The sequence below is a fragment of the Syngnathoides biaculeatus genome, chromosome 14, assembly GCF_019802595.1.
Source record: "Syngnathoides biaculeatus isolate LvHL_M chromosome 14, ASM1980259v1, whole genome shotgun sequence".
In the NCBI taxonomy this organism is placed as follows: domain Eukaryota; kingdom Metazoa; phylum Chordata; class Actinopteri; order Syngnathiformes; family Syngnathidae; genus Syngnathoides; species Syngnathoides biaculeatus.
In genome coordinates, this window is record NC_084653.1 from 20838710 (window position 1) to 20860150 (window position 21441).

Here is a 21441-nt window from a genome sequence, read left to right on the forward strand (position 1 = left end):
AAAGTCAGCGGAGTTCCCCCCGCTGTCAGCGCACCGCCAAACAAGTCGACTTGTATAGAAAAGGGGCCGAAAGGTCAAGTTTGGACTGAAGACCGGCGAAAGTAGTTTGTTAAAACCCGATGGGGATTTCTTATGTAGATAAACTAGAAAAGTGAGCTTCTCTTTTTCACTCTTCAATTGTAGAGTCAAGCTTGGCAATCCGTGGGGGGAGGTTGGGCGCCCAGACATACTAGAAAGAGAGACGTTGTGCAAATTGTAAATGTGCATTATTGCCCATGTTAATAGTTCAAAATACAGGGACCCCCATCACATAACATGTCTTTACATAGTAAAAAAAACATTTTTTTGGAGAAGTAAACTTCTTTCAAAAAAAAACCCAACAAACAAACATGAATAGTACTTCGTGTCGACAATGACGGTTACAATTCCCGTGGAGCAAATAAAAGGAGAAAACATGTCAAAGTGATCATTTTAATGCTTGTGTAATCAGATAAAATGTATTAAAAATAGTGCCTCTAATAATAGAAACTTCACATAACCAAATGCTAAGAATATCTCAGGAAAAAAAAAAAAGCATCTCTATTACGTGATGCTAATTGCATTTGGGAGCATAAAAAGGGGACAGCGCAGTGTTTTGGAGCATCGAGGGAAAAAAACATCTCTAGATTTATCGTCATAGCCAAAATGAAAATGGTGGACCGCAGCTTATGATGCTTTTATTGCAACGTGCACATTCATATATGCAGTGAAATCATTTCATCTAAATGCATATTGTAGTGATGTTACAACTTTTTTCTCCATCCCTACTTTTATTCTCTAAATTACAAGACGAAAGATTTAATTAAGACTAACATTTTTTTAAATGTGATTTTTTTTAAACACGACTATGTTCATAATTGATTTAATATCATGGTCCATTGATTCCCAAAATTGTAGTACATGGATCACGAGTAGAAGGGTTCCCTCTAGTGGTAGGTGGAAGTTTCACTGCTAAAGTGCAGTTCAGTTGTATTTAACTTGAATTGAATTTTGTCTTCGGGATCTGTTTGCGCTTAAACAAAAACAACGGAGGCCTCCTTTGGTCTGCTAGCCCGTTCGGCCCGTGCCCAGCAGGCACAATCCGCCCACCGGGAACGTTTCGCAGCGGATCCTCTCCGGCCACCGGAAGCCCGTCGCGGTTATATTGCCTTCGCATCCCCGACGTGCATCCTCGCACAGGGACCGGCACGGGGGGATGGCTTCCTCCAGAACCGTGCACACGGGAGCGTAGACGCTGCACAGGAAGAACACGAGATCCGCCGAGCACCGGGCCTCCAGCAGGGGGTCGAAGTGGCGCAGGTCGGCAGCCGCCTCTTCTTGGGTGGTGTGGCCCAGGAGGGTGGGCGAGATTGTCAGGTTGTACTTGACGCCGGTGCACAGCGGGATTTTGATGGGCTGGCAAGATCCAAGCTCCCGGCGGTCTCTGTCGCCCTGGCGCCGGGCGTGCGAGAAGGGCAGCCCGCCCAGGGACAGCACGAGCAAGCAGCCTGCGAAACACCAGGACGCCGCCATACTTCTCGATGAGGAGAAAAACAAAACAAAGCCAAAAATTCAAGTCTTTCCCTTTGAGTTACTCCGTCGTGACTTTCTGAGGTCGTTCTACAAAATTCATCAAGCAGCCCACTCTTTTTTTCCTAATGGGAGGTTGGAGGCGGGGGGAAAAAACACCCACTCTTGCACAACAGCAACATTTTAGCCAAACTTTTACGAGCTTCATTTGGTTAAAGTACTCCCACTCTGTACTTAAGTAGCACAATAGCTACAGGGAGTCCGCGGTCTACGACTGAGATCCGTTCCTAGAGTAGCGACTTAACTCAAATTTCGACTTACGTAAGTCTGATCCCGCTATTAAGGTCAGAATTTACAAATACGAATAGATTGAAATAAACAAGATGGTGTACTTAGCATGACTGCTGAGAGGTGGATGGAGAAGAAGAAGGGGAGGCTGTGCTTAGCTACTGCGAAGGAACATGGTCCTTAATCCTCTCCATCTTGACAAGTTTCAAAGAACCTTGTTTTGTGATCGTTGTATCGGACAGAGAAACGGAAACCTTCATCACATGCGCTAAAATACGAGCTTTGTCTTTAATAATTGTCACCACGGTCGACCGACTGAAACCCAGCTCTTTACCGATGTTTGTCGTTCGCTCTCCTTTCTCCGATGTTTTCATGATCTTGAGCTTCATTTCCATGGTCATGGATTTTCTTTTGGCCGCAGAAGCATTGCTAAAAGACACAACTTTCTTCTTTGGGGCGATAATGTCTAAAAAGGAGGGCGAAAAATGCGAAGGTACTCCCGGCGCACAAGCTCGGACAAGCGTTAGCCAGACAAAATGGCGGACGGGGGACGGGCGTTGTAAAGTCGAAACGTCTTAGGTCAAGACCGTCTTAACCTGAGGACTCCCTGTACTCGTTACTCCAAAGTGGTAAAAGTCCCGATTTAACTCCCTTCACTCAAGTAGAATTTGAAAAGTACAGACTATGAAATTTACTTTGTGATGCATTGATATCATTTTTTTAGCCTCAACCCAGAACGAGTACAAATACTTAATTTAACATAAACTGAGGAACACTGAGTTACAATACTGAGCACTAGTACTTGACTTTATATAGAGCACTTTAACATCAACCCCTAATGCTAGTGGACCTTTCTGACTGGCGATCTTAAGCTCCGCACCCCTTTGCTACATTTGCCATGTCCCACAAGCTTCCAAAATGGCGACTGAACAGAATAGGTTTGAAGCGGATTCTTTAACGCGTATTCCAGATAATATTGCGGTATGTTTTTTGCCAAATGCGTCAGACTTGTCCAAGAGAGTTCTCTAGAGAGGTCTCAACTATTTCATGCAAGGATATGTACACGGAATTAAGATTTTACACGGAGCAGGACGCAGTGTCAGAGTTACAGCGAAACGTTGACGATCAATGCAAAAAAAAAGTTTGGCGCCTCACAAACTTCATATTGAAATCCAACAAAATAAAATAGTGGAATCGTACTGCGCATGTAAAGCAGGGTGAGTACTTTTTTCTTGGAAAGATCACGAGTAATTTGAGTTTAATTTAGTTGTACGTGCACTCTTCCGCAAGCCTTAATCGATCATAGACACTTTGTCAACTGTGTTTTGGGCTTTCGGAAATGAATCAAGTGGGCCCCTTGTAAGCTAGCAGGATATCTTTCATTGGAATTGCACGTTCCCCAAGCGCATCTGAGGACCATTTTCTTCGTAACATTAACTTTTCCAAGCGCACGCTACTAGCCCAGCATTGCTTGTGGGACAATATGGCGAAAGGGGCGTGGCAAGCCAGGGGTTAAGACAATGCGGCTATCTGATTGGCTATTATTATCCGAGTGACTGACAGGTCGGAAAGGTCCATATGTCTTGCAGTTGAGATTGAATAAAATAATAATTCAAATATTGTTCAAAAACATTTTTTTTTAGCGTGCCATGAATGTCACTCAAGTGCAGTACTTTCGTAGTGTTACCAATTTACTGCCATTTTAATACCCAAATGTTTTTATTTTTTTTTAAACTCTTGCCGCATATTTCACCTACTGTAGATGTAGCCTGTACCACAAGGCAGAATTTTGTAAATGAGAATAAGAATAAATAAGTACTGACGAACAACAGAGAGTTTGTAAAACAATTGCGGAGTATTTATACTCTTGTTGCTATTACTCAAACTACACTGATTTATTACGTGTGACGAATGAATGCAGCATGCAGGAAAACTTGTTGACTTCAGCCGCGTCGAACGTCCGTAAACAGAGTTGTGTAATAATTAAAGACACCGGCCACTGAAGCTATCGATTGGGAACGTTAGCCTACTGCGATTTCCCTCGAAGATCTTTTGGATTGCTTCATCTCGTTGAACCAATGCAAGGAACGCAAGTAGTGGAGAGGGATTCTATTTTTTTTTTTTTTTTACTTCCTAGTCAACGTGAGCACTTGCACAACAAAAAACAGGTTGACACAGTTGTGAAAGCATTCCTGAAATGCTTCAGCCAGAAGAAAGAAAATAAAACGTTTGAGACTCGGCCATCTCTTAACTGGAGACAAGTGAGCATCAATGTGATCATTTAGCATTCTCATTATATAGAAATATCTATAATGGTTATTTTTTTACAGTGGTGACTAGTTGTGTCAAGATATTCTGAGCACGGTAATTAACTACATTTCCTGATTATTGCATTTTCAGTTCTTGAAATAGTTTTCCCCTTTCAACTTTTGTATATAAAAATGTTACTTAATACCTTTTCTGTACATTCATTAAAGTCCTGATTTTTTGGGGTGGTAAACCTTAAGAAATCAGTCATTTTCGTGGAATTATATTTGATCGTAGATGTTTTATTGGAGTACATCTTAGTTTAAAATCTCTGGAAAGTGAAAATATCTTTTGTAAACTTGACACACCGCAGAGTAGTGTTGTTAAAGGGGAAATCCACTGGTTTGCATTAACAATGTAGCCAATAGGTCATGTAATATATAATAAAGTGTTTCGAGAAGATTTTTATTGACAATTATGAATTTTCAGGGGCGCTGCCATTTTCACGAGTCACATGACCCACTTGCGCGCATGTGACGTGTTACGTGCCGCAACAAAGGCTCAATTACATGGGACATCATTTATGCCCAGCGCTGATTTCTGGGATTTATTCTCATCTGATGAAGAAATAACAGTATCGGTTGATGGTGAAGACTGAGGAATAGTTCCATACACAGCCGTGAGCGGATCGGCCGCTGGGTTGATCGGGAAGACGGAGGAATACTTCCTTACACACCCATGAGCGGCACAGCTGTGAGCAGCTTGGCCGCTCGGTTGATCGGTATTCCTCCGTTTTCCCGATCAACCGATACTGCTATTTCTTCATCAGATGAGGATAAATCCGAGAAATCAGCGCTGTGTCCCATGTAATCGAGCCTTTGTTGGGGCACGTAACACGTCACATCCAAGAACGTAGGTCATGTGACTCGCGAAAATGGCAGCGCCCCCGAAAATTCGTAATTGTCGATAAAAATCTTCTCAAAACAGTATTAAATGACGGAGGATTTAACATCACCTTGTCAAAATGGAGTACATATTACATGACATATTGGATACATTGTTAATGCAAACCAGAGGATTTCCCCTTGAACAACCCTGCCAAACTCAAATGATTTCAGGGACAAATACCGTACTATAAATGCTTGAGGCAGCAGCTCTGTCTCTGATATGTAAACAAAAATCACATCATGTATTAATCAATAAAAGCAGAGTTTCCAAATACTTCAGCGAAGAATGATTCCAACGAAGTGATGTCGCACACTGGCCAAATTTCCAAGTAGGGCAATTTGAAAAATGCGCCTCCCTGGCCCAGCGCGTATTGCGGCATGTAGTAGCCATGTCAGGTCAACCGAATTCAGTCCGAGTTGTGTAACTACTGCTGTTTGCTTGTGTATGTCTGTGGCTTCGGGGGAGCTGTGTGCAGTGGTCGGGCGGATGGAAGCAGTCCAGCAGGTTTCCAGACGGCCTGCTGGTGTTTTGGACTGCTGCCTGTTGCAGCTGGAGATTTATTGGACGGAGACAAATGTGAAATAAACAAAAAGAAGAAAGAAGATGGTGGCACGGTTTAATAATAGGCAGACGCGTGCGTCACGCCAAGTCTTTGAGCTTCGACGTGGAAAGCAGTTATCGGTCTGTAGAGTCTATTTCAGGGCCTTGAGGTGGGAAAACGCAAGGTTTCTACTTTTGCTAAGGATGTTATTCAATTTGGGGACAGCTGACAGGGCATGTGGGCTGGACCGCGTTACTTCTAACCGACGCGCTTGAGAGGATTTAACTCGACCGTCTAATCAGTCACTTTCACCCATGTCGGTGTGTGTGTGTGTATCATGTGATTAGAAGGCAAATAAATCCTGTGTACAGACTGCAGATTCGATCGGGCTTAGTGTAATTTATGCTTTATTTGAACAGCTAGAGCGCAGGATTGTGGGCAAGCGGTTAGCATGTCTGCCCCACAGTCCTCATGTTCTGGGTTTGATTCTCTGCTCACCTCTTTGTGTGTAGAGTTTGCGGATCTTCCTCATGCTCTTGGGGTTTTTCTTTGGGTATTCTGGCTTTCTCCTTAATCTCTGCCATTGATGAGCTTCCACACAGTAGCGATTGTTGGCCCGGGATGGTTCTGGCGCGCTGAGCCCTGGCTCAAACTGGGGCCCGAGTGCCGAGACGCTCACCGTGACGTACAAAGCCATCGGAAGGTCCGTCCTCAACTACGGCGCTCCAGTGTGGTCTCCCTCGCTAAAGCCATCGCACTGGAAGAAGCTCCAGACTCGGCAGAACGCCGCCCTCAGAGTCACCACCGGCTGCCTGGCCATGGGTAACGAGGACCACCTGCATCGTGAGCCCAAAATTCTACCGGCAGTATCTGCTACGCTGGCAGCTACCAGTGCACCCGTGCCACCAGGTGTCAAACAAACCACCTCAACCGCGCTTACTTCGTCATGACGTCCGTAAATACCGTCAAGACATTGACGAAGACATCCCCACCGACACGGTGTTCGACGAACAAGCCTACCGAGACGGGCTACGTAGGCTCCATCGAACGGCGGTTGAAGACTCGGTGGCTGGCTACAAACCGGTAGTTATCCTCGGTGGCTACCCTACCCCCGAGGTGGGCAAAACCGAAATCGATCTTCCGCGGGCCACAAGATCCAAACTATCGCAACTCCGCTCCAGACGAAGCCGCATGCTCAATGACTATATTGGTCGTGTCGACGATACTGTCGTCAACCTGTGCTCGAAATGCGGACACGGCCCTCACGACACGCAGCACATCTTCAACTGCGCAGTGGCTCCCACTACGCTGACCGTAATGGACCTGTGGCCACGCCCGAAGGAAGTGGCTGCCTTCCTGGAACTAGAAGTCGAGTGAAAAATGCGATTGCTTGGCTACAACAACAGCTTCCACACAGCCTCGCTAACATTAACCCGTTTTTAATAGCTAGTCCGCCCCCTATATTTTTGCTAGGCCAATGTCAAGTCCGACTTTTGTTACCAGGTCCTGAATGGAGCCTGAACCTTGTGACCAGAGTCTCTTCTGCTCTGTCCATAATGTATAAAAGCATTTTAACTCATGGATATGTCAACAAACAAAATATCAATCGAGATATTATCAAATAGCAATAAAAATCAAGAATGCATTCATGTTGTGAAGTGAGGATTTACAGTACTTAAAGTGAGAATACTGAGCTGTTAGGGGAAAAAAGAGCCGGTATTCCATTCACGAGGACTACAGTGCTTTGGCTAACATTCAGTATAGTCTCACCACACACGATGCACACGATGACCTGAGCTTGTTTATGCACAAAAATGTTATCGGGAAAGATCAATAGCGAGCTCTTTTTATCTCATCAGAAGCAGGAGTTTGTGGGTTAGGTAACATGTTTTAAATAGATGCTATAGATTGGGGGACGGAGGCAAACATGTGAGATCAAGGGCCACTTTTGCTTTTTTTGAAACTGACCGATGGGCCAAGTTATTTTTAGATGATGTAGGGGGAAAAAAAATCAAGCGAAAATGTGATGATAATTGGGGTCAACAATGGTGAGTGTGGTAAGGAAGTGAAGAAACGAGCAAGTTGGAACAGCTGACGGAAGGTGTCTGGTGTGTTATGTGACAGAAGAGTATCTGCTAGGATGAAGGGGAAGGTTTATAAAACAGCGGTGAGGCCGGCCAGGTGGGACTGCATTAAGGATCCGCCCTGAGCCCCTTCCTTTTTGCGGTAGCAATGGATAGGCTGACAGAAGAGGTTAGACTGGATTCCCCTTTGACCATACGATGTACGGATTAGAGAGGGTGGCACTGAAGAAACAACAGGAAGCAGAACTGGAGGTGGCAGAAATGAAGATGTCGATATTCTTGCTCGGATTGATAAGATTACAAATGAGCTCATTAGAGGAACTGCAAAAAGTTGGAAGTTTTGGAGACAAGGTTCAATAGAGCTGACTTCGATGGTTTGGACGTGTCCAGAGGCGAGAGAGGGAGTATGTTAATGGAAGGGTTTTGAGGACGGAGCTGCCTGGCAAAAGAGCGAGAGGAAGACCAAAGAAAAGGTTGATGGATGTTGTGATGGAGGACATGAGGACAGTGGGTGTTCGAGAGGAAGATGCACGAGATAGGCCCAGATGGAAAAAGTTGACACGCAGTGGTAACTCCTAACGGGACAAGCCGAAAGGAAAACAAAAAGAAGAAGACTTGATTATAAAACAAAGCAAACTCTCTGGTTATGTATGAGGCAGATGTTTTTTGACACAAAATCAATAAACACATTGTAACCAACCAATTTCAAGGGGAGATGTATTTTTAATTGTTGTGAACGCAACGACAACAGTAGCGCTATTGATAAGGTAAACCCCCCCTCCGTCGTTAAAAACCATACTTTTGCCCACCCCTTCCCCCAGTCTAAAAACGAAGTCACGACGACTATCATAGTACTAAGCGGTATACGCAGCAAAGGTTGGGATCGTATTGTGTAGTCGCTGGAATAAGGGTAGGGCAAATCCAGCGAGGAATCAGGAGAGAGAAAGAGAGCGAGGAATGCAGGCAGCTGGTTAATGTCTGTCAGTGCAACACAGAGAGGCCACAGTGCTGGACTACTCGGCCCCCCTTTCTCTCTCGCGCACACAAACACACGCACAGTACTGAAAGAACTATTTATTTGGGCCGGCAGAGTGTGCGTTCCGCAGAACGAGCCTCATTAGCCTCTTAAAAAGAATGACTAAAGCTGTACTAGTACCCTTCTCTCTTTCTGATCCGTCTATCATCTGCCACCCATCCATTATTTCTCAGTGCTCGTCAAGAACCGGGCCACGGGTGCAGCGAATGAAGGTCGGAAAACCACGGAGTGTTCTCCAAGGCGTAAATCCACCAGCATTTTTTTTTTTCGAGTCGACACTAGAACATTTAAGTGGAGGCATTCAGGAGATGTAATCAGATGCTTGAAACCAACTCAGCTGATCCACACCCCCCCCCCCCAGTGAATTGCTACCCTCATTCCAAGTAGGAATCTGAATATCCCAGTGAGGAGCGACGTGCGGAATGATGGTAATTGCTTGGGCCTCCCAAGAAAAAGATGGTCTTCGGCGAGGGTGTGCTTGAAAGAGATTCATGTAGCTTAAGAATTAGTCATTCGGGATTGCAGCAGTCTTGCATGCCTAAGAGGGGAGCTCATAGCAGAAGGCCGGGGCTTGTTCCATCTGCTCGACCACAGCGCCCTGAGCTCGGGGACGACAGCATAACGCAGGCTGGTTTACAGGGCGCTGTTTTCCAAGTCCGTGCGGACTGAAACCGTTGGTTTTTGATGTCTGCGTGAAAGACGAGCCCTTTGCAGCATTGAAAACGCAAACGTCTCGAAGGTGAAAGCTAAATACGGACGTCTGTTGTGTGTTCGGTGTCGGAACGCTCAAGGATGTTATTAAAATAACAAGGGTGGACCACAGGGCTTTTGTTGCAAAAGGATTCTAAAAATATACAACGGGCTTAATTAAAACCAGCGGATTTCTCGTAATGTGGTATCCCGCCTCTGTTAGGCTACCGCAGGAAATGGAACATTACAGCTCAGTGCGAAGGGGCCGGGGCCCATTGTACCGAGTTTACCACGGCTTGATTTACACTGCACGGTTCAAGTGACACAATGGGTTGTTTTCACGTGACGTCACCCGTTGTGCCGTCTCGAACGGCGGCCATTTTCGATCCCTGAGCTCCGTAAGGTGGATGACGTTATGTTTCTAACTGCATTTATTGAAGACGCGACCGACAGCACAACAAGCCCAGACTGACTATTAGGCTACCTGGTATACACACATCATGGGACTCAGGACTGCGTCACAAAGGTGCAGTATCGTGCCCTTGATATTTTACTCTATGTGACAGAAATCACAAAGGAGGATACTTAGCTGTATGCTAACACGGAAAACAAGAGACGGTGGAATATTATTTTTTTTTAACATTGAGACAAACTCCATTTATTCAATTTTTTTTCAAAAAGTAAAACCCGTTTATTAGTTCACCACAAGCAAAGCAAAATGTTTATGATTTGTTTAAAATTCGATGACAATGGCAGAAAGAAAAAATAATAAACAAATCCAGTATTTCACAAAATTCTTGAATCTTTCAAGTGTCTAAAAAAAGGATCTTCTGAAAAGAGTATCGATTAAGCTTTAGCTTAGCTCGACTACACATCAACACGATGGAGGTGGAGACCGGGCAGCGTGATAGCAGCGTCGGGCAATCGTCCACAAAGCCAAGTCTCCGCGAAGCACAGAGTCGCAGACGTCCAAAGTCTTTCGTCGGAAGCGTTAGACGATTTCCCCGCTTACGGACTTGTGTACCGGATCGCGAGGCTTTGAAGAGCGCCCCGACTAGCAACTCCGGAAAAAGCTTCAGCGAATTGGCGAGAGTTGTTGAAAAAAAAGTCAGAAGAAGGTTCTATGATGGTTTGCAAGTCCATCTCTTGTGTACCTTGAAACACAAAAACACAAACGGTAACGGAGAGCATTCCGGAGACTTCCACACTGGTACGCATTCGGTAGAGAGGTTAAATGTCGGCACGCGGTGATGTATGGGTAACTCAGCAAAAAATGTGATGTCAGTGAAAACAACCCTTTGCGATTTGTGGCACACTTCAGGTCTGCGTCATGGCAGCATAAGTAAAAAAAAAAGGAACTGAATCGATGTGGTCTCTGTCATGGTCCAGCCCATCCAGCCCTGGCTGTGCGGTTCCCAGCACAGCTGCTCTGATTAGGAGACACACACCTGCACCTCATCGGCAGTGATTACCCCGGTGTGTGTGTATATATAGAACTCAGTGGACGGTCTGGCTTTGCCAGATCGTCGCAACTCATGCCCCGTTCCTGCACTCCCGTAATCTTGATCGTCAACCCTGGTGTACCGACCTCCGCCTGTCTTCCGACCGACCCTGTAAGCCTGACGTCTTTGATACTCCTGCCTTCTCTGATCGATCTTCCGTGTACCGACCCCTGCCTGCCCGCGGACCTGCTCTCTATGCCCGACGTCCTGATTACCGCTGCCCCACTTGACTGTCTGCCTGATCCCCGACTTTGGACCGAATAAACACGTTTCCCGAACTACCTTTTGCGTCTCCGGAGTCCTGCATTTGGGTCCTCCCTCCGTACCGATGGGTCGTGACAGTAAAATGTAGTGTCAATATATCGGGAGCCGGAGTCGGGTTGGCCGGTTTGCCTGCGCGTGAGTGTCACGGTGTGAGTTGTGGCCTAATAGAGAATAATGGATGTTGGACTTTCCTATAAAGAAGAGATTTGCACTTGATCATCACTCTTGAAGTGACTCTTGCCCAGTTGAATTGCCCCTCCTAGGTCTTTCAGAACGTACTCTTGTGTCAATCACAACTCGACACTTGCAGCTGCAGTATAAATTCAATTTCATTTTGTGGTCAGTTTTGATCTGAAGGGATGTTTTTGGGGTGATCACCACCCGGGAGTTGACCACAACACCAACATACTCTCAATACTTCATTGTCTAGTGGGATTTTCGCACAAAACCTCGGTGACAAAATAGCAAAGACTCCCAAGGTCACGGTAGTTCTTTCCGACCCGTAGAGAGAGAATGTTCCTCAGATTAGCTTTGACTTGCTGAACAGGATCGCAAATGCACGAAAGGCGAGTGTCAGAAGGAGGGTGTTCCTCTCTAAGCTTTTCAGTGTCATCCGAAGAGCTCGCAAGGTCATTAGTCCCCACCAAGGAATCTGAAACTTTTGGCACTCATCAGATCCGCGTGCGCGTTTACGTAGTGGGGGTTGGTCGTCCGACTGATGCTTCCACAGTGAGGCTGTCAGACACCAACTGTTTAGTACTTCCTGCCCTGGTTTGTTTTGTCTATAAATGTGTTTTGACTTTGTAAGTACAAGGAGAAGTTCGAGAGGTTTACAAAGCGTGCAGGCACACCGCAAATCAGTCAAACTCACGGACGTGACAAGCACCGCTCCAGTTGTTGTCAGCAAGTTGAATCTGATGTAACTCTTTACATTTCTTCCGTTTATCTCGTTTGATATGATGTTTGCTTTGGATGGGTGATGAGGAGGTGTAGGAGGGGGAGTTGTGAATTGTCGCCACTTGAGGAAGTCAAAGGTGTCAGATCAGCCGTAGCGGATAGTAGACCAGTTTGCCAGTTTTGCAATTCTTGACTTGTCTTTATTCATTGCGATGTTGTGGATAACATTGCAACGGCCCCCCACCCCCTACCCCCCAAAAGGGAGTGGGGCCCGCAAATGGCTCCCGGGCTGTAGTCTTGGACACCTCTGGTCTATTGTGCACTGTTAAAAAGTCTCTCGCCCTTTACCCGGGCCGACCCCGGTCGACAGATATGCGAAAAATGCGAGAAAACATCCATTTTAAAAGACCGTGACTCGATGATAACGCCACTCGAAAGATAGCAGGATGATGATTCTTTGTCATTAATTTACCCTCCCCCCGCACACACACACAGTCTTGGAGGTCATGTGCTAATTGATGCAAAGCAAGGGATGAGGTAATGTTGCAATAATTGCCCCCGTAGGTCTTGTGTTTGAAGCCATTTTGAATTTTTTTTTTTTACAAATGATCTTGTTTTTTGAAGGGACATTTTGGAAATACAGACGTGTGGGGGAAGGGAATGCTGGAGAATGGGAGCAGAGGGGCGAGGAGAGGGGGAACGTGGAGAAGGAAGAGGATTAGGCGGAGGTGGGGGGGGGGGGATTTTGGGGGTGGGGGTGGAGGCCTCCTGCGGTTCGGGGGTCACACGCACAGCTGCGGTCATCACCTTTCACTGCAAGGGACTCACACACACACACAAACTGCTGTGATCATCGCCCTCGGTGGGAGGTTGACCTGAGCCAGATGGCCGTCGCTCTTTTTTTTTTTTTATGATGCTATTCCCCCCCCCCCCCCCCCCATGTCCACACCTTGCTTTTCAAGAAAACTCCGCAACGTTTCAAAACAGCAGCGTTACATTGTGGTGTCAATGGGCCAATCAGTCAATAAATCTAAATTAATGATGCATTAGTAAAATACACAAATAAAAATGTCACAATTGTGCTTCTTAAGTACCCAGTGGGCTGTAGCATCACAAAGATATTTATGTTAATATGGCGCTTACTGGCACTTTTACATCCTATCTTAGCTAGCTAGCTAGCTATCTTACTAGCATTTTAACTAGCTAGCAAGTTTCCTATCTAACTATCGAACCATGAGATACACACACATGTCATGCATACATTTCTGACTGAGAGTGGCATACATTCAACAATATGTTTATTTTTTTGTGGTTTTCGCGGTGGAGAGCTGAAATATATCATGATGTTAGCCATGGCTAACGCCTGTCAAACCATTTTCTATTGCGCTTGTCTTCATTAGTTCACACACACACAAAAACATTCACAAATAGCAGCTTGTATTTTTTGAAAATTTCATTTAAAAAAAAAAGAGACTAAGATAAATAATTTCAAATTATTTTCCATGACTTGGAAATAAAATGTACTCCCATAAAAAATAAAAATAAATCTGTTTGGACAAGTAAAAATAAATAACTGATGTGGTTTCGCAAGTGAGAACACCTTCTTATAACTACGTTTTTTTAAATCAATCAATCATCGCATTCAATTCCGTTCAGTGGGAGTCATCACGCAAAGTACCTCTGATAATATTAAATTTGAATGGTTTCTTATACACTGTCCATATAGGCTATATTGAGGGCATGTATGCATCCAATATAACGCAACCTCATCACCATAATTGGATTACGTCGCCTCGTCATTTCTGATGTGCGCATCGCAAAATTAGAAGCAGAATTTTACACTATTCTTTTTCTTCCATCTTTGGGGTGATTTGCACAGCCAATTTTAATTTTAGGACATTGCTTCCACATTTTCATCGGTTAAATGCTTACGTGCGTACAGTTTAAATGGAAATATCTGTTCTGTGTTCGCCAACATCTTCAACTTCGGGGGAGTAGGTGGGATTGTTGGTTGCGTTTGCGTATCAATCATACGCAATTATACCAGTGCCATTTTTTTTTGGGGGGGGGGGGGGTTAAGGGTACTGACATGTGTTTTCAATGTTCTTAAAAGGCATGCCTGCACGCACGCGGTCAGCACCCATTGCCAGATTGAAACCCAACCCCACCCTTACTGTCTCGAAAGCAAAAATTCTCATTTTCCATTTTAGGGGATCAAACAAATAGATAAGGTGAGAAGAATTCTTCCCAAATAAATGTTCTCATTTTCATCCAATTTATGATCTGTGTAGTATTTCAAATGGATCCGGTATATTTGAATTTCATGTAATATATGATCTATGTATACAGACATTCTGCTCATCCTCACTGAATTGGTCGCCAGCCAATCACATAGAAACAAACAGCCATTCACACTTACAGGCAATCTAGTCTCCATACGTCAACATACCTTGCGTGTTTTGGGCGTGTGGGAGGAAACTGGAGTACCTTGAGAAAACCCACGCAGGCACGGGGAGAACATGCACAGCAGAGGACGGATTTGAACCAACCACCTCAGAAGTGTGAGGCAAATGATCTCACCAGTTGACCACCGTGCCAACATACCATAATCGCCGGCCTACAGAGCGGACCTGGTTATAAGCCTCACCCAATACATTTGTAAAGGAAATACCATCTGGTACATATGTAAAAGCCGCAAGTGCCCACATGGAAACACGAGATATTTACAAAGAAAGACAGTACACTGAGAGTTTCACACTAGCACCGTCGTGCTAACGATAGTGCCGCTCTAACAGGGCCGGTTAAAAAAAAAAAAAACATACTGGTAAAAATCACTGAGACACGGCAGTAACACGCTAACGCAGCGCTAACAGGGCCGGACCGGTAAAAGTCACTTCCTCGGCACATATATTCCACCGGTCTCACTCTTACCTTTTCCGCTCGAGTGCCCCCTTGCGGCCGTGAGACAAAAATGCATAAATTAGCCACATCACCGCATAAACCGCAGGGGTGAAAGCATGTGAAAAAGTTGCGGCTTATAGGCCGGAAATTACGGTAATTGAATTTTTTTTAATCCAATTAAAATGTACTACACCAAAATATTTGTTTTAAAACCATTAAAAATGATGAAATCCATTGTACTTAAATACTATTATTAGTATTTAAATACTAATCAAGAAATAACTAATTAAGAAACTTAAACGTTCGTTAGAAAAAATGCCCAAATTAGCTGCATCACCGCATAAACCGCGGGGTTGAAAGCCTGTGAAAAAAGTCGCGGGTTATAGTCCAGAAATTATTTCACACACAGAGTATTGGTTATTCATCAGCAGCCTCATTCCTTTAATTTTACACACATTTCAATATTCAGTATGTTCACATTTGTCCATTTTCTGTGGTGCTTGTCCTCATTAATGCATGTACCAGCTCACTTTGGAAGAAAACATCCGTTAGTGTTTGTGTGCATTATTCAGGGCGGTGCTTGTGAGGATAGGCAGCTTGGCAAATGGATGAATGGTTTGCTTCATATTGACTTTGGTCTGCCCTGAATGAGAGTCTTGGGGCATGCAGTTCTCCTTAAGAACATAATGCATGCTATATAAAGCGTACATCTGGACTGTGTTTGGGTTTTGCCTTCTCCTCACGCTATTCTGGTTGATCAAACCGCAGTCTTAGATCCCGTCGTGTTCCGTGGCCTGGCTTCACGTCAGCATGTTTTTCCGCTCTACACACAGTGTCTCGTAAACTTTGCTTTATTTCCAGCGGCACTTTGATTTTAGGAGGGTTTTGACGACATGCGTTGGGTGCCCCAGTCACTACATCGGGAGACGGGCGGAACTTGTGTGCCTGCTCACATACCATTTTGATTATACAGTATTTGAACTTCCATTTTTTTCTTAATTACTAATGCTAATGCTAGCACAGCCGCGCTAGGGCCGGTCAAAAAAAAAACATACTGGTAAAAGTGACGAAGAAAAACGGTACACAGAGAGTTTAACGCTAGCACTGCCATGCTAATGCTGAGGCTAGCGTCGCCACGCTAAAGCCGCCGTGTTAACTAGCACCGTTGCGCTGACGCACAGTAGCGCTGCTGTGCTAACACTAACGTGAGTGCCGCCACCGCGCTACCAGGAGTGGTTAAAAAAATACATACTGGTAAAAATAATGACATAAGACACGGCAGCAACAAGCTAGTGCAGCGCTAACAGGGGAGGACGACTAAAAGTCACTTCCTCGGGACATATATTCCACCGGTCTCACTCTTACCTTTTCTACTCGAGTGTCCCCTTGCGGCCGTGAGAAAAAAAATGCACAAATTAGCTGCATCGCTCCATAAACCGCAGGGTTGAAAGCGTGTGAAAAAAGTCGCGGCTTATAGGCCGGAAATTACTGTATAGTGTATATTTCACACACAGAGTATTCGTTATTCATCAGCAGCCTCATTCCTTTAATTTCACACACATTTAAATATTTGGTACATACATAGGCCGCAGCGTGTAAAAGCTGTCTGTGCCCACATTGAAACCGACGTTGAAACACGAGATATTTACAAAGAAAGACGGTACACAGAGAGTTTAATGCTAGCACCGCCACGCTAATGCTAACACTAGCGCCGCCACACTAAAGCCGCTGCGTTAACGCTAACACTAGGGCCGCCACCGTGCTAACAGGCCAGGTTTAAAAAAAAAAAAAACATACTGGTAAAAATTACGACACAAGACACGGCAGTAACACGCTAACACAGCCCCAACAAGGCAGAACCGGTAAAAGTCACTTCCTCGGCACATATTTTTGGTCTCAAACCTTTTCCGCTCGAGTGCCCCCTTACAGCCGCTAGAAAAAAAATGCACAAATTAGCTGCATCGCCGCATAAACCACAGGGTTGAAAGCGTGTCAAAAAAGTTGTGTCTTATAGACCGGAAATTGAAGTACATATTTCACACACACAGTATTCGTTATTCATCAGCAGCCTCATTGCTTTAATCGGTGTAAAAGCCCCCAGTGCCCACATTGAAACTGACATTGAAACACGAGATCTTTACAAAGAAAGACGGTACACGGAGAGTTTAACACTAGCCCCACCGTGCTGAAGCCGCAGCGTTAACGCTAGCACCGCCGCCCTAACACTAATGCTAGCGCCGCCACTGCGCTAACAGGGCCGGTTAAATCAAAAACATACTGGTAAAAATGACGAAATAAGACAAGGCAGCAACACGCTAGCGCAGCGCTAACATGGCCAGACCACTATTTCACACACAGAGTATTCATTATTCATCAGTAGCCCCATTCCTTTAATTTTACACGCATTTAAATATTTGGTACATACATAGTCTGCAGCTGCGTAAAAGCCGCCAGTGCCCACATTGAAACCGACGTTGAAACACGAGATATTTACAAAGAAAGACGGTACACAGAGAGTTTAATGCTAGCGCCGCCGCACTTATGCTAGCGCCGCCACGCTAAAGCCGCCGCGTTAACACTAACGATAACGCCGCCACCGCGCTAACAGGGCTGGTTAAAAAAAAAAAACATACTGGTAAAAATGACGACACAAGACTCTGCAGTAACATGCTAGCGCAGTGCTAACAGGGCCGGACTGGTAAAAGTCACTTCCTTGGCCTTGACGGTATATTAATGCGTTGGATGAAGCATAATCCTGTGGCTGGTCTCTTGGCAGTTTTTAAAAAGCAGAGAGGATTTGACCTTGAGCGAAACAGGCGGGGGCCGGAGCGGCACGAGTTCCAAGATGGATTCTTCGCATCAGTTCAAACCGACGTTGAGTGTTAATGTTAGTAGGAGTATCCTATTCGGCGGTGTTTAAATCAAGCCGAAGCATGTTTTGAGCTTTGCCGCTCGGATCAATTTCCACCCGCATGCCACAGCTCGGAGTGCAGTTGTGACTTTAACGCGTTCGTTTACACTCATTGAGTTTTGTATATAAAAGTATCCTGGGGGTTTAAGCCTTGACTTCAACTGTATGCTGTAAAAAAAAATGTTATCAGAGGGAATAAGGAAAATCTCGGTATGGCTGCTTCTAACTTCTCTTGATAGTCTGTAAACTAATGTTTTTGCTCTTGTCTGATGTCTCATTATGATCATTATTATTACAGTTCGCAGAAGCGCGCTTGACACGCGGACAGTAAACAGCAAAGCGTCGACGCTACGTGACGTCTGTTTCTTCTGGTAACAAAACAAACACAAAGGATGAGAGAACGAGCGAAGGGGAAAGAGCAGCAGCCTGAGATGAGGGAGCGGATGAAAACCTGCTCGCCCAGAGTGTCGGCTCCGGGCGAGCTTCCCCTTCCTGATGGCGTCAACGACTCTTTGACAGCTCACAAAGTCCCCACAGGTAAGGGCGGATTTGGAACCTGATCCTCAGAACTGTGAGGCGGATGTGCTAACCAGTTGGCCCGCGTGCCGCTGAATTTGATGCAATTGAGGAGAAAATGAAGTCCACCAGGAGAATCAATCGCTAGTCGTTCAGCATTTATTTAGCCATATTTTCTTTTGATTAAACTCAAATTCTGGCCCTGTCTGTGTGGACTTTGCATGTTCTCCCCGTGCCTGCGTGGGTTTTCTTCGTGCACTCTGGTATCCTCCCACATCCCAAAACATGCATTGATTGGAGACTCTAAATTGCCCATAGGTGTGATTGTGAGTGTGACTGTTTGTCTCCATGTGCCCTGCGATTGGTCGGCAACCAGTTCAGGGTGTACCCTCCCTCCTGCCCGTTGACAGCTGGGATAGGCTCCAGTATGGAAGTAGATTAGCGCCACCGGGATTTGACTTTGAAATAATAAGTGATCACATTTTCAGTAGGTGTATTATAGTGTAACTTTTCAATGTCAACAATTCATCTGGTTACAATTCGCTGTCTAAAATTCACCATCTGTGCCACCAGGCAGGGTTACTTCAGGTCAGGACCGAGCATTCAGCCAATCCAGTGACGCTTTCTTGGTGTGTGACGTCACGTGACTAAGAAAGCGGAACTGCGATTGGCTGGCTGTTCGGTTCTGACCTGAAGTAACCCTGCCTGGTGGCACCGACGGTGAATTTTAGACAGCGAATTGTAGCCGGTTGAATTTCAGATATCGAATTGTAGCTTCTTCTTCTTCTTTTCCTTTCGGCTTGTCCCGATTAGGGGTCGCCACAACATGTCATCTTTTTCCATCTAAACCCATCTCGTCCATCTTCCTCACTAACACCCACAGTCTTCATGTCCTCCCTCACCACATCCAGAAACCTTTTCTTTGGTCTTCCTCTCCCTCTTTTGCCTGGCAGCTCCATCCTCAGCACCCTTCTCCCAACATCCAACTTTGGCTGTCCCTCTAATGAGCTCATTTGTAATCCTATCCAACCTGGTCACTCCGAGCGAGAACCTCAACATCTGCATTTCTGCTACCTCAAGTTCAGCTTCCTGTTGTTTCTTCAGTGCCGCCGTCTCTCATGCGTACATCATATGGTTCAAGGGGAATCCAGTCGAACCTCATCTGTCAGCCTATCCATTGCTACCGCAAACAGGAAGGGGCTCAGGGCGGATCCCTGATGCAGTCCCACCTCCACCTTAAATTCTTCTGACACACCTACGGCACATCTCACCGCTGTTCTGCTGCCCTCATACATCTCCTGTACTATTCTAACATATTTCTCCGTCACATCGGACTTACACATGCAGTACCGCAGTTCCTCTCTTGGTAATCTGTCACAGGCTTTCTCTAGGTCAGGGTTCAGCAACCTTTTTGAGGCTGAGGGCTACTTCGCGAGCACTGATCATATGAAGGGCTACGTGACCTGTTTGCGGCAAATTTCAGACTCAGTTCATTCCTTTTTTTTTAATTTATTGCAGTAAATTACATTACAGGTATTTTAAAATTTTAATTCCCGTAAGCAAGTCAGATTCAGAATTTAAAGCACAAATAATAGTAACAATTTGTAGTCTATGGTATTTTTAGAACATAGCTCGCGGGCGCCTTAAATGGGCCTCGAGGGCTACCATTCGCCCGCGGGCACCGCGTTGGTGACCCCTGCTCTCGGTCGACAAAGACACAATGTAGCTCCTTCTGACCTTCTCTGTACTTTTCCATGAGGATCCTCAAGGCAAATAATGCATCTGTGGTACTCTTTCTTGGCATGAAATCATACCGTTGCTCGCCTATACTTACTTCGGACCTGAGTCTAGCCTCCACTACTCTTTCCCATAGGTACATTACTTTGTACCCTACATTGTGTGGCTCATCATCTTTATTTATTCCTCAGCGAATTGTAGCAACTATTGAAAATGTAATCACTTTACATTTCAAGAATTCAAATCCTGTTTTCCGTGTCATCTCAAATTCAAATCCTATTTCACTTTCCATTTCAAATTCAAATCCTGGTGGCGCTAATCTACTTCCATACTCCAGCACTCCTCCGACCCTCGTGAGGATAAGCAGCTCACTATGTGGCCCCTGAGTACAAAAAAAAAGGTCGCTCGCCACTGACCTAACATTGAGGTGAGTGTCCGGTGGTGTGAAACCGGTAACTCGACCTAGAGACGAGAGCTAAACCTCTTTCCTGCCATAATCCCATCTTGGTGAAATTCCGCGCCTCGGTGAAGTTTGACCGCGGCGGGCCGCCGTCGTCGCCCGTCGCTCCCCGCAACAACATTGCTGAGCTCAGCTGTCACAACTTCTTTTTCGACTGCGCTGCGCAGATTGACATTTGGACAATTTTCTCCCCTCGGCCACGCGCGGAGTCAGTTCGTTGCGCCGCGTGTTGTTTTCCGTACGAGAACCGACGCGACTTTGCTCCGAATTCACTTTAATAGTTGGTAAGTTTCCACCAAAGAGAAATTAGCTTAGCGTTTGGAGTATTCAGCTAGCCGAAAAAGTGTTGGTTACAACGCCACCAACGATTTAAGGCTTTGTCTGCGATACAAAGGGACATGAAAAGCAGACCGGTTAGCCTAGTTTGGTGGACTTCCGTGTGTATTTAAGCAAATAGTTTTGCAAGTGATTTGATTCATAACGCTCTGCTTGGCATAGGGGAGAAATGTACAGTATTTGCACCAACATGCAGCAACTTGACGCATCTTGATAAAAGTCCCAACATGTCACTAGTAGAAGGCCCTGTCTTAACAATAATCCCACGTCTTCACGCATGTTGTTTGAACCTGTGGTCAATTCTGTTCATTTAAATGTTGTTCTGCATTAAGTGTTTGTTAAAAGACGGAATGTGTTATCCTTCTAGGCATCACAAAGTAAGTGGTCATGATGCTGTCAAGACGTGACGGAAAATTTCAACTGAAAACAACAGACACTGCGCAAAAGGTTTCTTCCCTGTCCTTCGGAAAGGATTGATGCTCGAGTGATGGAGAACGAAGAGCAGAGGTACAATCGCACCCGATTCGTTCAAGGT

The 21441-nt window shown here is 45.3% G+C and overlaps 2 protein-coding genes across 5 annotated transcripts in view; one reads left to right on the top strand and one right to left on the bottom strand.

The window, feature by feature from the left end:
- Window positions 1-700: 700 nt before the first annotated feature.
- LOC133512197 (frizzled-7-like) lies at window positions 701-1650 on the bottom strand. The gene has a single exon (XM_061841581.1). It carries the CDS (start codon window positions 1549-1551, stop codon window positions 1087-1089), a length of 465 nt encoding a protein of 154 aa, XP_061697565.1. The 5' UTR covers window positions 1552-1650; the 3' UTR covers window positions 701-1086.
- Window positions 1651-20633: 18983 nt separating this feature from the next.
- LOC133512218 (alsin-like) overlaps window positions 20634-21441 on the top strand; it is a 37127-nt gene continuing 36319 nt past the window's right edge. For 2 of the 4 annotated variants that reach the window (XM_061841632.1, XM_061841633.1), the window contains exons 1-2: window positions 20636-20854; window positions 21274-21413. In XM_061841632.1, coding sequence (XP_061697616.1) covers window positions 21394-21413 — 20 coding nt within the window. In that variant the 5' untranslated portion in view covers window positions 20636-20854; window positions 21274-21393. Of the gene's footprint in view, window positions 20855-21273; window positions 21414-21441 lie in introns of all 4 variants that reach the window. The other 2 variants (XM_061841630.1, XM_061841631.1) reach the window with 2 other exon arrangements.

What these genes read in the sequence shown, in the direction of transcription:
- LOC133512197 (XM_061841581.1), bottom strand. Translation starts at nt 1,551, where the DNA reads ATGGCGGCGTCCTGGTGTTTCGCAGGCTGCTTGCTCGTGCTGTCCCTG.